This window comes from Vanessa tameamea, chromosome 3 (genome assembly GCF_037043105.1).
Source record: "Vanessa tameamea isolate UH-Manoa-2023 chromosome 3, ilVanTame1 primary haplotype, whole genome shotgun sequence".
Classification (NCBI taxonomy): domain Eukaryota; kingdom Metazoa; phylum Arthropoda; class Insecta; order Lepidoptera; family Nymphalidae; genus Vanessa; species Vanessa tameamea.
The window spans coordinates 5,568,956-5,584,011 of record NC_087311.1 but is presented as its reverse complement, the minus strand read 5'-3'; the positions used below and the strand labels follow the sequence as shown (position 1 = coordinate 5,584,011).

At 31.6% G+C, this 15,056-nt stretch overlaps 2 protein-coding genes across 2 annotated transcripts; one reads left to right on the top strand and one right to left on the bottom strand.

Annotated features, from left to right (window-relative positions):
* Positions 1 to 235: 235 nt before the first annotated feature.
* Positions 236 to 5,556, bottom strand: LOC113397449 (uncharacterized). The gene is made up of 7 exons (XM_026635791.2): positions 5,306 to 5,556; positions 4,552 to 4,722; positions 4,083 to 4,396; positions 3,747 to 3,900; positions 3,205 to 3,322; positions 2,506 to 2,639; positions 236 to 2,024 (listed from the first exon to the last, which is right to left on the bottom strand). The coding sequence occupies exons 1-7, from the start codon at positions 5,426 to 5,428 to the stop codon at positions 1,923 to 1,925; spliced, it is 1,116 nt and encodes a 371-aa protein (XP_026491576.2). The 5' UTR covers positions 5,429 to 5,556; the 3' UTR covers positions 236 to 1,922.
* A 651-nt stretch (positions 5,557 to 6,207) lies between these two features.
* LOC113397447 (cysteine--tRNA ligase, cytoplasmic) lies at positions 6,208 to 12,929 on the top strand. The gene is made up of 12 exons (XM_026635789.2): positions 6,208 to 6,315; positions 6,421 to 6,618; positions 6,814 to 7,080; positions 7,163 to 7,379; positions 9,196 to 9,406; positions 9,750 to 9,982; positions 10,328 to 10,561; positions 10,664 to 10,799; positions 10,889 to 11,094; positions 11,166 to 11,334; positions 11,517 to 11,713; positions 11,933 to 12,929. Exons 2-12 carry the CDS (start codon positions 6,437 to 6,439, stop codon positions 12,056 to 12,058), a joined length of 2,178 nt encoding a protein of 725 aa, XP_026491574.2. The 5' UTR covers positions 6,208 to 6,315; positions 6,421 to 6,436; the 3' UTR covers positions 12,059 to 12,929.
* The last annotated feature ends 2,127 nt before the right edge of the window (positions 12,930 to 15,056 follow it).

The window sequence follows — 15,056 nt, the reverse complement described above, 5'->3', positions numbered from 1 at the left end:
ATGTCATGAAAAAGACGTGGCAACAGATTCGAACGTCCACATATTCAAAAATTGTCCATTCTTGTCAAAATAAAAGAAAACGAATCATCGAGTATTGTAAGAAATAAGCTATTTATCTAAGTTAATGTTTTATTTATACATTTATTTAATGCACACTTAATTGTTTTATTTCAAAAAAAATGTAGCAAATATTTTGGGATTTTTTTTAACTCTATATGATTATAAAGAAAACAAATTTTTATTCTGTCATTTTTATTACATGATCACTACTATTCCTTACATTCAAAGTTCATCTCGTTATCGTCACTCCAAAGAAACAAATAATTATAGAGAAAGTAAAACCATTGACAAAGGCTGAAACACTGATATTACATTAAAAAATACTAGAGAAAATGATTAATTAGTACAGTGCTACTGGAAGACACTGATCATAGAACTACATATATATTGTAACTGTTCATATAAACAAAGTGTACACAAACAAATACATAACGTCTGCCGCCAACTCGTTTCATTCCTGTCCTATTGTACTCATTCAATATATCGAATATAAAAATAAATTTATTACAAATTTTTAAGTAAGCATGATGACAGAACGACTATATTTACTGTATAAACAATTCGGGTATGTAAACAATCTTTAACTATGATTTATTTCGTGACCCTAAAAGACTAGTAAGAAATGCAAGTATTAATATTTTTGTACACTTTTCACTTATCATTAAGATAACATGACGTAAAAATTAATAAAAAAACTCTGAATTGTATAACAGAGATATGACTTAGATGTTAATTTTAATACACAGATATTATTTTCAACAAGTTCATCGACATACACTTTCAAAATTCATACACATTCAATTCTTTACTCAATGGCTCTTTGTGCCGGTAATGGCGGCTGTGCCAACAGGACAAAGATTATATCGCCAAGGTCACGTAGGATTCATACACATTATCGATGTAACAAGGTTAATCCCGATTAATTTTATATTCAAGTACTCACTTTTATCTGACTGCAACAATTTTTATTTTTTTGCTGTATAGTATCTTAGTTATTTAAAATAGTAAATTAATAAAATATAACCAATTAAATGAATGCTACACGACCATTTGAACTCTTACGTTGATTTGTTGAAGAACAATGATAAAAATAAATTGTAATGGACTTGTCCAAGGACAAATTACATGCAACTAGTTATTTATTAATGACGTGTTGGGGGTTTTACTGTACTTTTGCAAATATATATTAGACGGATGTTTAATTCACTAAACTGACATTTCTCCGCGATACTAATTGTGTCATACAGTTAATTTTGATTAACCTTGTTACAGAATTGACTTTTCTTCATCTACATTATAAAGCTGAGAGCTAGGGTTAATTATTTTTATATATAACATGACAAATAACATATTCATTGTAATTTACAAATGAGTTTTCAAAATTTACTTAAACAAATTAGTTCTTTCTAGCGAGGACGTCGCGTCCTCGTCGGTATGTAACAAATTTTTTGGTTTATTTGTTATCTAATCTGTTTTTAACAACATTCATAGCCTCTTGCTTACATACTATATTAGTCCTTATATATGTACTATGGAAGTTTACAAGATTACAACCACGAATTTAATTTTAATATTATCATAAATCGGAATCTGTCGCACGAATAAAACTACACATCTAGGAAGTAATATAAAGCTAGAACTGAACGTAACCGGGCCGTCCACAGCGCATGGCACGTCGATCGCAAACATCGAACATCGAAATAATTCAGCCGTCCGGCATCAATACTAACATTTAGCTGTCCATATAGCGGTATTAGGGTCACTGATCACATTTCAAAAGCACCAATGCGTGGGCAGTATGGACCTCGTCTCGACACCTCCAGCGGATGTCCTCACGAGTTAGGCTGCAGCGGGCGGCGGCGCTAGATCTGCGTGGAGAAGCGCGGGCGCGGCAGCTCGAACACGTCGCCGTGCACCGAGCGCGCCAGCGCCTTGATGCTGGCCGCGATGTCGGCCGGCTCCTCCTGCACGCACACGGTCGTTACTCCTCGGTGCATAGCAAGTCGAATCGGAAAACTTAATCATATTGTCGTTTTTGTTATTAAAATATTCAATCATTCATATAGACAGTATGTTACCTTGGCGACTTGGGTTCGTTATAGGCGCCCACATAGTCACTATTTGTTAAGTTAAGTTACCTAATATGTGTTATATTGAAATACAACCCTATAAATACAATAACAGAAATTTAAAACTAACCTCCAGTTTCTGAGAGTGATTAAGTCAATTTAAATAATTTGACATGAATCTGAAAACCCATTGGTCATTTATTGCATTATCCGAATGGTCACAGATTAGTACATGTGGCCATTTCCATTAAAGCCTGACCTTGACCACAGTTACAGAAACTTGAGGTAAGGCATATAGAATGCAAGGTAATATTGCTGCTTCGAATTTACAGGATTGCTTGTTCGATGCTTGGTATAATCGTTAAATGGCACTCACAAAGTCATCGACATCCCTCACTGACTGTCGTTCTGTTGGAAATTTGGGCATATTAATGGGAAGCGAGCGCGCGATGTCGGCGTCGGGGATGCCGCGAGATCGCACAATGTGAATGCCTTCGTCATTACTTCCTTCTGAAAATTATGTTAAGTGCTTCAATTTAAAATTTGTTTTGCCATTACATTTATTATATATATTATATATATTTACAGAAAATTAAAAAATCAAACAAACTTATTTTATCATGGAAATTTTACTATTTTTCACTAGTTAAATATTTAAAGGATAAAATATTTAGTAATCTTAATATAGTAAAATATTGGATGGGGAAATCAACATTTAGAATTTACAGATAAAACTAAAAAAAAATACTTGGTAATATGAATTTTTATCTAAGATATTATAGGAATACTAAAAATGTATGTAGGTTTTTTACATGTCTCAATTGCTAAACATCCAGAAATACCTATTGTAAAATAACCCTCCTAATACAACCAAGACGCAATATTTTTTGATTATCTGCTAGTTTCGAAACCATAAAGTATTGCCTATCTGCATGGACATAATTTTAAATGTAGAAATCAAATTTAGTTGAAGCATCAGGCTTTGGTAAATGAAATTTTTGATTGATGAAACCTTGCTTAACTTTTATAGCAAAGTAGTATAAAATATGTTAATTGCATATATTTTGAGACTTACGGTCAGAATCATAATCATCCTGGTCAGAGGCCATGTAATTTCTAGAATCCATTCCTTCTAAATCAAAAATATCCTCAGCATCTAAAGAATCTTCTTCATGTGGGATTTGAATAGAGGTCTGAAATAAATCATAATACACTTTTGAAGACATTTTTTTAAATATATATTTACAATCATATTTTTGATTGAGACATTAATAACAATCATATTTACCATATATAAACCTGATATTATAACTTGTAACGTTAGTGTTGAGGTAAGAAAGGTATGATCGATACAAGGTTAATATCTAAGTCTCCAGGTGGTAGATGGATATCATAGCACATAGAAATGAGTACTACAAGAATTATTCTTTACAATGTAAATACTAGTAAGCTAACAACCACAGGGTCTACATTTCAAGCTTAATCCCAGAAGACAACAATGTGAATGATTATGATTGGCGGTACAAGTAATAAATATAAATTCACTGATGAGAATGAAGCCCAGTTAAGACATATTATGTTTATCTTTGAGATAGTAAGGTTCTATTTTAAATATACCTTCACATTTTGATTGAACTTTTTAGCATCTTTAATTGAGGACAATCTTCTTCTTTGCAGAGGTGGTAGAAGAGGTGAGGGTGGTCCATTGTCTAAGGTAGAATTATTTGTCCAGTTATCTTTTTCAGAATTGTTGCGTGATTTACTTACAATACTGTAATATGTAAAGATAAGCAAATGTTATAGTAATAATTACAAACAGTTTAGTGTTCAAAATAAATCAGCATTATTAACATTATATGAAGAAATAAAACACCAGCTTCACAAATCATTAGAGATAAAAATAATGTAAAATTAATGATCTAGTTGGGCATATAACATATTTTATCTGTTTACCTAGATAAAATTTTATGATCTCTCTGAGCCCTTTCCCTGTATGCTTCATATTCTGCATATTTCTGATCCCTGAATTGCCTTACAGTTTCTTCTATAGCTTCTAATTGTGATTGTAGAGTTTGATTAAGTTGTTTCCTAAGTGTTCCAATCACTTGAATAGACGGAGAGCAGCCATTTTTATCACTAATCAGTTGATTATTTGTATCGACATTCTCTTTCATTTCAATATCATTTGTTATTTCTGGCACTAATAAATTAAATACTGGTGAGAAATTCTCTGACTTTTTTAAGTTGTTTATGTTTTCCATTGAAGTCTATAAAATAAATGTAAGCATTAAATAAAATAAAATGTTATTTATTTAAATTATTCATTTAACAAAGCAAATGCTCATATAAATTATTAAGCTCAGCATAGTAGTAGAGTAGCGAGTATTTTATTTTCTATTTTACCAAATTGTATTATACTAACTTGAATTGATTTTAAAATTAGAACTGTATTCTTTTCAGGTAATATTGCATGTGTAGTCTGCCCACATGCAAGACATGATTCTATATTGTAGCGACCAACTAAGCGGTGTCCAATCAGAGCCGGCTGAACCACATGGCTTTTTAATGATTTGGAAGTGCATGATAGTAACTTCTGAAAAATGTGTATTAAAATTTGATTATATTTGTCATATTATACATCTCATAATCGTTATATTAACAGTACTAAGCAATTTATATATTCATTTTAAACTTTGGTAAATAATGCATAAATAAAATGTATTCATACAGTTCGTCTCTTCTCCTATTGTGTATATTATTTAATTTGTTGATAAACAAAAAAATGCATACTGTTCTCATTTATAAACGCCTTTATTTATCAAATAAATAAATGTGTTGTAGGTGTCTCGAAAATATATGCACTTTTTATAACATTTAAAGATATAAAGTGGCATTCTAAAATATCATAGATCGAATCTTGTAAACAATCCAAATGTTACATAACATGCGTATAATCATATTTTATAAATACTAAACGGAATCAATCATTTACTAAAATAAAATTAGTTTTATGAATGCAACTTCATGTTTCTTTGAAATATATACTTACTTTATTGTTAGTACAGAGTCTAGATGCTTACATATATATTAATAAACACGAAAACTCTTTATTATTTGACTATAAGAAGCAAAAGCCCATCATGAAGTCAAGGCTAAATCATGTTTACCGACCGTACCTCACTGAAAAAAATATCCCTTTGTTCCGTCAAAGATAAATCCAGTTTTCCGATATCAATAATTTCTTCAAAATTATCACTTTCTAAAGATACATTTAAGCATTTGCAAACACAGAGAGCCATTTTACAAGATGTAAATTAGTATGAGATTATTAAAAAACTAAAATATACAAGAACGTAGTAAAATTATACAAAGTAGTTCAGTGGATAAACGCGTTTGTTATTTATGTTATAAAATCGTACCTAGTATATACACATATGTATATAACTATTATCATACACACACCTGTATATTGTAGACTAAAAATTTTACTCAAAGTTATATTGCAATGGAATATGAATTGTATGCTCTTGTTATAAGGTTAAAAATAAAATAATAAATACAATATAAATGTATTTATAGTGATCAAATCACTCCATCCCTTTTGCTACCATATAAAATACGTTTACCCAGAAAGAGACATAAACAGCAAGGAGCACACATCAACAATACGTAAATACGAATGAAAATATAGCCAACAGTAGACTAAGAAGTAAGCAAGTTATGCAGAGTGCAGACTGCAAAATCAGTAGCCCGTAGTCACTCATTTTGTCAGATACATATAAATAAAATGAACTAATACATGATATATCATTAAAGAAATAAAAATATTAATTAACAACCATACTGATGATATTATACTTTATTGTAGTATTTTAATTGTTACACAATATATTAGTCATTAAAATTTAATTGCGGCAGTTTAATTTTCAGCGCAAATTTCATGTTAAAGATATATATAAAATTAATGATTCTTTATTTAGTATATATATTACACAAGCTTACAATGTGCTACAATCTTTATGTTTATAATTGTAAGGAAAGTGTGTTTTACTGATTGACATTTCAACTGTCCGACTGACAAGTGACAAATATTAAATCTATCATCATACTCATCATAATTTCATATTGGTCTTGGATAGATATTGCTGTGAAATTCTGATGTGGTTGATTTTTTAAGTAAATTTAAGTACGTGGCACATTTATAATAAGTTAATGCTAAGTTTTTAATATATAAATGCTATTTTTTCTGTTAAAATTGAGGTTTTTGGTTACATTTTTGTGAAATTTTTAGGTGGTTATTATTTAAAATGTCGAAAAGAACTCAGCCAACTTGGTCGCCACCTTCCTCTGGAAAAGAAAGACCTGTGTTAAAATTGTTCAACAGTCTGACACGACAGAAAGAGAAATTTGTGAGTTCAAATGGCAATCGTGTAAACTGGTACAGTTGTGGTCCTACCGTCTATGATGCATCCCACATGGGACACGCAAGGTGAGCTGAAAGTTAGCGGCTTGTAAATGTATAAATTATTACAGAGTTTAGAACTTGTTTTCGAATCTGATCAAAGCAGAAAGTTAATATAACTTGAGGAGTATTCATTTATTATTTTTTAATTCTTAAACTTTAATATAGTCATAAATATTTAGTGGTAGCGTTAAAACTATTAATAGGCTTTTATTCTTGCAGGTCATATATTTCTTTTGATATTTTGAGACGTGTTATGGCAGATTATTTTGGGTATGATATCTTATATGTTATGAATATTACTGATATTGACGACAAAATAATAAGAAGAGCAAGACAAAATTATTTGTATGAGAAATATGTGAAAGAAATCAAAAATTTAAATGATACCATAGACGATGCAACTGCAGTTGTTAACTTTTATGAAGATGTAGTAAAACAAACTGTAGATCCAGATAAGAAAAACACAATGCAAAAAATGTTAGATAAGTAAGAAAGAATTTACATTATGTCTAGTTGGTTTGCCTTCCACTTAAATATGGCAGTTTTGATGATTAATATTTATTTACAGCATTGCCTCTTCTGTGAAGTTACTAAAAGAGGCTGTGGAAATGAATGATGGTGAGAAAATTAATTCAGCAAAATGTGAAATGTTGAAATCAGCAAAAGATCCCATATCTGAATGGTTGGATAAAAAGTATGGTTCAACTGTTAAAGATAATGCCATTTTTACTGCACTACCTAAGTACTGGGAGAATGAATTTCATAATGATATGAAGGCACTTAATGTGAGTTATAACCTCTATAGCCTATTCCAAGGGAAATAGGAAAAAAGATAGACAAACCTTAGATTTATGTATTTCATGTGATTTACTAATAACTCAGCTATATTGTTTGTGCACAACTAAGAGTTTATGATTTATATATCTTTAATCATAATACTACACTATTACAAATAAATACTTATTCCCACTTTAATTTGACTTCCAAAATTCTGATAACAATTTCATTGTTGTTTAGAACACCATTTTTATGCAAATCCTTAGTGAATATCATGGAAAATCAAGCTCTCAACCAATGATATGGTGTCAATTTGCTGTCAAATATTGTTTATTTGGCTTTTTTCCTATTATGGTTGGAATGGAGTATATATTATGTAGTTGAGTTGACAATATTACTAATATGTATCCTTAATAAAAGGCTTATAATCTTTACAATATCTTCATTTCATATAGATTCATTTATTAATACGAAGCATGTTGTAGACTTCAATTTAATTGAAAATATATATTTTAGCCATCAAAACTAGCAGAACAGTTAGAAAACATATAACTTGACTGGACTTATATATGACTACTAGCTGTTACCAGTGGCTTCGCTCGAGTAGAATAAGAATATATTTACAAATTAACTTAAAATGTTACATTAATGTAAGACCTCTTTGTATACCACATTGGTGTGTATTTCAGCCCTTAGGGTAGAATATCCAGAAACACTTAAATGCGAATCAACTCGTTTTTAATTGGTAGCCCAAAAATAAAATTTCTCGCTTCTAACTTCAAAAATGACGGACTTCCAGACTAACCGTTATAAAAAATGGCAACCCCTACTTAACCCCTTAGAGGTAGAATATCTAGAAATGATTAAATACGTATTTAATCATTTTTAATCAGTGTCCCCAAAATAAAGTTCATATTTTTAGATTAAAAAATGACGACTTCCATAAAAACTTTCAACCCTTATTTCACCCCCTTAGTGGTAGATTATCTAGAAACGCTTAAATACGTATCTACTCATTTTTGATCAGTATCCCAAAAATAAAGTTTCATGTCTCTATCTTAAAAAATGACGGACTTCTATACAAACTTTCAACCCTTATTTCACCCCCGTAGGGGTAGAATATGCAGAAACACTTAAATAAGTATCTACTCCTTTTTAATCAGTATCTCAAAAATAAAGTTTCATGTTTCTAACTTAAAAAATTACAGACTTCCATACAAACGTTCAACCCCTATTTTACCCCTTTAGGGGTAGAATTTCCAAAATTCCCTCCTCAGTGGGTGTCATGATATGTTAGTTTATAAGTGTACAGCCTAAAATATAAGTTTTATGCTTTTAGTTTTAAAAATTACAATACTTTTAACAACTTACAACCCTTCATCACCCTTTTCAACCCTTTACAGCACATTTTTCCAAACAAAAAGTCTATGTCCTTTCGCAGGCTCTAGACTATTTGTGTACCAAATTTCATTTAAATCGGTTCAGTAGTTTTGGCCTGAAAGCGAGACAGACAGACAGACAGACAGACAGAGTTACTTTGGAGTTACTTTGGATGGAAGTATGGATATACTGTCTTTATAGATGATTCTATAAAGAAACAACTCAGGTCTAAAAATATATATATATATATATATATATATATATATATATATATATATATATATATATATATATATATATATACATATAAATATTATCTAGGCAAGGCTCTAGTGTAAAATTACCTTCTTGGATAATCAAGCATCAATATGGTTTAGTTTCATATAGATATTTAAAAGTTTTTGGTATGTTAATGATACAAATATTGTTCAATTATTATTTTAGATTTTACCACCAGATGTCTTAACAAGAGTTAGTGAATATATTCCACAAATAGTTTCATTTATTCAGAAGATAATTGACAATGGACTAGCTTATGAATCAAATGGTTCTGTTTATTTCAATGTTAGTGAGTTTGACAGCAAGGATAATCATCATTATGCCCGACTAGTACCTGAAGCTTACGGAGACACAAAATCGTTGCAGGAAGGCGAAGGTAATGTGTCAATTTTATCATTTACTTGGTAGTAGGGTTCTTTGTGCAAACTGTGTAGGAACCATTCACTCATCACATATTTTCATACCAAGTAACAGTGCTTAGGTAGTGGCTAGGTGAGTGAGCCATTGTAAATGCAGGCATAAGGGATATAACATCTTAGTTCCCAGCATTGGCAATGTGAGAAGTGATTAATATTTGTTACAGTCTATGGGTGATCATTTACCATCATGTGACCCATTTGCGTGTCACCTAAATATATGACACAAAAAAAAAACAACATTCTTAATGATATCAGATATGTAATTTACATATTATAACTATCAATCAATATGTAATTCAGGTGATCTCAGTGATGATACAGCTGAAAAAAAATCTCCAAATGACTTTGCTCTCTGGAAGCGTAGTAAAGCTGGCGAACCATCATGGGAATCTCCATGGGGTGCAGGTAGGCCAGGCTGGCACATTGAATGTTCAGCTATGGCATCAGATGTGTGCGGTTCAAGCTTGGACATACATACAGGCGGAGTTGATCTTAAATTTCCGCATCATGACAATGAGTTAGCTCAAAGTGAGGTATGTATTTCTGTAAATGTAATGTTTACTAATGTTATAAAGCAACAGAGATTTACATTAGGATAGCCTGTTTAGATTTACATTAGGATAATATATGGAGCTAAGAATGTCAACCAATCTGGCAAACTTTAGGCATTCATATTACTTTAGCATGAATGTAAGAAGCAGCTGGAAAATTTAATAGCAAATAGAAATATCAGAGACATGTTTATTTTCTAAAAATAAAGCATTTATTTATATTTTGATTTGTAACATGATATTCATCATGTTAATGTTTAGAAAATCGACGTGCCAGTTTGATTCGTATATCTTGAATATAGATTTCTTAATTTCTCAATTTTACAGGCGCATTTCGATCGGCCCGGCTGGGTTAAGTATTTTCTTCACACAGGACATCTTACAATAGCTGGCTGCAAGATGTCGAAATCATTGAAGAACTTCGTAACCATCTCCGAATCCTTAAAACGTCACACTGCCAGACAATTACGTTTTGCTTTTCTCCTGCATGGTTGGAAGGAGACTTTAGACTACTCAGAAAATACAATGGAGATGGCTATACAGACTGAGAAATTGTTTAATGTAAGGATTCAATATATCACATTTTCTGAACTTTAAAGTAATAAACGAATGTGTTAAAGAATAATATATAAAATTATTATCTAAGTAATCTTTAATTTCCAGGAGTTCTTCTTGACGGTAAAAGATGCCCTGCGGAGCGGCTACGACGAGGGCAGCGGTGGCCCGTGGGGGCCCGAAGAGCAGCTCCTTTCGGCCAAACTCAGCAACGCGAAGGAACAAGTCCATAGGGCGTTGTGCGGTAAGTCTTTTAACACAATCAATAAATAATCAATAATTTGTTTGAATCCATACTATTGAAATGCATCGATACAATGTGCATATGTGTAGATAACATCGACACCCGCGCGGCACTGGACGCGCTGCGCGACGTGGTGGGTGCGGCGCACGTGTTCCTGCGCAGCACGACGCCGCGCAGTGCCCCGCTGCTGGCGGCGGCGGCGCGCTACGTCACGGACGTGCTGCACGTGTTCGGCGCCGTGGAGGGCCCACGCGGCCTCATCGGCTTCCCGGTGTCCGACGCCGGCGACGTATGCGTGAGTTGTATTCTGTTGACCGTTTCGATTGTATTTCTCGACGATTATGAAATGAACGAACCGTGTTTCAGTTGGAGGAGGTGGTGATGCCGTACCTGGAGGCGCTGAGTACGTTCCGCGCACAAGTGCGCGACGCGGCGCGGGGCGGCGCGGGGGGCGCGGGCGGCGTGCTGGCGCTGTGCGACGCGCTGCGCGACGACGTGCTGCCCGAGCTGGGCGTGCGGCTGGAGGACAAGCCGGGTGAGTGTCGTGCGGACTATGACATAGTTTATTTCAGGGAATAGTTGGGCATGCATGCAACTAAAAACCCCTGTATTCAGCAGAATATGTAAACTTCGCTAGTCGTAACATTTTTATTTATCTAGTGAGGTAAAAATTACCGGGTGGATGTGGCTCTGAATTTGGTATATTTTTTATTTTAGATAGAACAGTTGTGAAATTCTTGAGTAAAGAGGAATTAATGAAAGAAAGAGAGGAGAAGAAAAAACAAGAAGCGGAAAAACTGAGAAAAAAGCAGGAGTTGTTAGAAGCTCAAAGGGCAAAGGAAGAGCAGAAGAAAATACCACCCATGGAAATGTTTAAGAAGGAAACCGACAAGTATTCAAAGTTCGATGATAAGGTGAGAAATAAAATCTTTATTCAGCTATATATAATATAAAATATAATAATATATAATAACAGTATATATATAATATTTTAATTTTAATTAAAGTTGCACTTATAGTTGGCAAATATTATTTATGTCATACCGAACAGTGAACTAATTATACTTTAATAATTTGCTTTGCAATAGTTTCTTATGAACAATGGACCTTATACTGATATCTATTTTTATTAGGGCTTGCCGACACACGACAAAGAAGGTAAAGAACTAAGTAAAGGCTTAGTTAAAAAATTGCAAAAATTACAACAAGCTCAAGAGAAGAAGTACAATGAATACCTTGCATCTGCCAACGCCTGCTGACGACTGGACCGGCCATTGGGGATGCACTGCCAATGATCTAAACTAAAATACTATGATTGATATTTATTCATGTTTATCATCAGCTGTCACTGACATGTTGACTGTGTTATATACATTGCTTTTTTATATTAGTTACAACTCGTGATAATTCCACTACTGGGTGAATTAATGAAAAGATTTGTAGCTTATTCCACCATACTATTTTATTGCAGAATAACCTACATCTGATCCAGGGTTTTCTTATAAAGTTTTCCATTAACATCCTCGAGCATAAAACAATTATGTGATACTTAATGGCACTGAATGTGACATTTAATGCCAAAAAATGGAAGCCACGAATATCTAGTTACAAATTTTCCTTTTCCCCCTTCAATTTAGCTTATTTAACATCAATTTGTATCCTCAGGACCATCTCGGTTTATAATTATAATCATTTTTATTACTTTTTATACTTTAAAAAATATATATGTTGCATTTATTTTAAAACAAGGTGCTATTTTACTCTATCTGGATTATATTTGAAATATTAAATTAAATACAATAATATTTTCAATAAATTATTATTAATAGTTCTGCGAAAATAGAGCGTGCGGTTGTCAATAGTATCCTAAAAAGATTTTTGTTAAATTAATTGTATAGAGAAGTTCAAAACCATAGCAGATGTAAGTATCCTTAGGTATTAGACCATTAGGTCTTATTTTGTGTAAAAAAAATTGTCATGCTTATGTTATGTTCAAAATTATGTTCATCAGAAATAAATCAAAACACTTTACAAAATATTGCAAAACCGTTTACATACACCATAATGTTTTATTTCTAATTAATTAAAACAAAATATCTACTTTTAAGTAAATAAAAAAATACAACAACTTACATGTTTTAATATTATACTTATTACTAGCTGTGCCCGCGACTTCGTGCTCGTTTGAATTTAACAAAAAAAGCGTGATTTTATTATTATTTTACATATAATTCTAAAATAAAAGTAGCCTAAGTTACTCCTTATTACATCCGCTATCTGTCAGTAAAAGTACCGTCGAAATCGGTTCAGCCGTTCCAGAGATTAGCCGGAACAAACAGACAGACAAAATTTTTATTTTGGTATATGTACCGTGTATACATACATATGCATTTAGTAAAAATGGGTTATTTTAATATTACAAACAGACACTCCAATTTTATTATATATATATAGATACCATTATTCAAACCAAAAACTGTTTTTCGAAAAAGTTCTGATTTTTTTTTGTTTAGGTAATAAATTAATTGCATTGCGTATTCGGTTTCGCTACAGAATTTGCGCACGAATTAATTTTTTTGACAACTATGAATTTAGAAATTAAATACGGTATATATGATTTATATGTAAATGATATATAAAAAAATATTTTTAATAGCTACTTATTTATATTTTCATTGTTTAATGTCAGTAGTAATTACTGACATTAAACAATGAAAATAATTACTGTTTTCGTATTATTATTTACTAAGTATATATTTAAAAAAATATACAAAATATATTTTCTTAAATTTATCCTGACACTAGTTTTACATGTTCTATATTTTCCATTCATGACAAAATTAAAATATAAATAACATATTATTCCTTTTATATTGAAACAATTGATCGAAATATGAACATGAGATGTTGTGAAATCTAAACAATTGACTTCATACATTAACGTAATAATTAAAGTTACTGGTTACGTTGTCAGTGTAAATTTTTCTCCTAGATAATTTGTGATTGTTCCTAATATATGATATCGAAAGGCCGTCGAACCCAGGCCGTTAAAAAAATATAGATTTTTATTTATTTGATTAGATAAATTTTCACTAGCAGCTCGGAATTTGGAAGTTTCTTTATTTAATCAGAGTTTATTTATTTAGGTATAACATATACACATGAAAGAAATAAAGCTAATTGCACTTATAATTAGTTATTATAGTTGGCAGTGTTTATCACTCTAGCGACTCAGAGAGCACGTAAAGCCGTTCTATAATATCTTCTGCGTAGTTGGCTAGGCCAATCGAATAGAATTGACGTCCGAAATAAGGAGGGATCCCTTTGGGCATCCTTTGTAGGGAAGAGTAATCGTGTCGCATCTATAAAAATAATGTATTTACTAAAACACAAATAACAAACAACTTCATAACATCCCATCAATAAGGTCCATGATAACGGCAGAGATAAATCTTAGATTTTTCGCAGATTTATAATAAGATCTAATTATAAATATACTAGTCGATGCCTAGCAGGCGTTGCAACGCTACTTTAAATTTGGCCTGTAAATAATTATCCTTATGCGACTTAACTTGTCGTGTGACTGTGTCTGTACAGTACTAACACCGTACAATAATGGTAGCGTATGAGTAGAGTTTCAGAAAAGAAAATCTCAACTGCCTGCACCAATTGTATAAGTTTCAAATAAATTGCTGGTAATTATTGAAGAGTTCCGTTGTCTTTGTCCCGAACTCATCATCAGATCTTTACGAAATTTAAATGGGATTAAATTAAAAATTTAATTTGGATTAAAAATTTTCAAACAAGAAATAATAATTGTAAATCTATCTACATATATATAAAGGAGTTACATACCTGAAAAAATATTAACAAAATATATAAACAACTGATTCTTAAAACACTCCTCTCTTTTAATTCGGTTAAAAAGCGTTTATTTTTTCGAAAACTAGTTGATAACCTACTTGTTTAAATACAGCTGAAAATTTGTTTTACAGATTAATTTAATTTCATATGCATCAATTCTAGTAAAATCCAATTGAACCAGTATTAGTATCAGTACATACACCTTACCTTTTTAATAAAAGTGCTTTTACCACTGACCGTCTCGAATTATGAATATCAATCAAACTAGAGTTATTTATGCATGACCAAATGATAAATTCGTCTGCCATCTTACTACGAATTAGGTACCTACATATATCATCTCACTAAACATGTAAAAAATTAATGCATATTAAAATACAAAAAATTAACAAG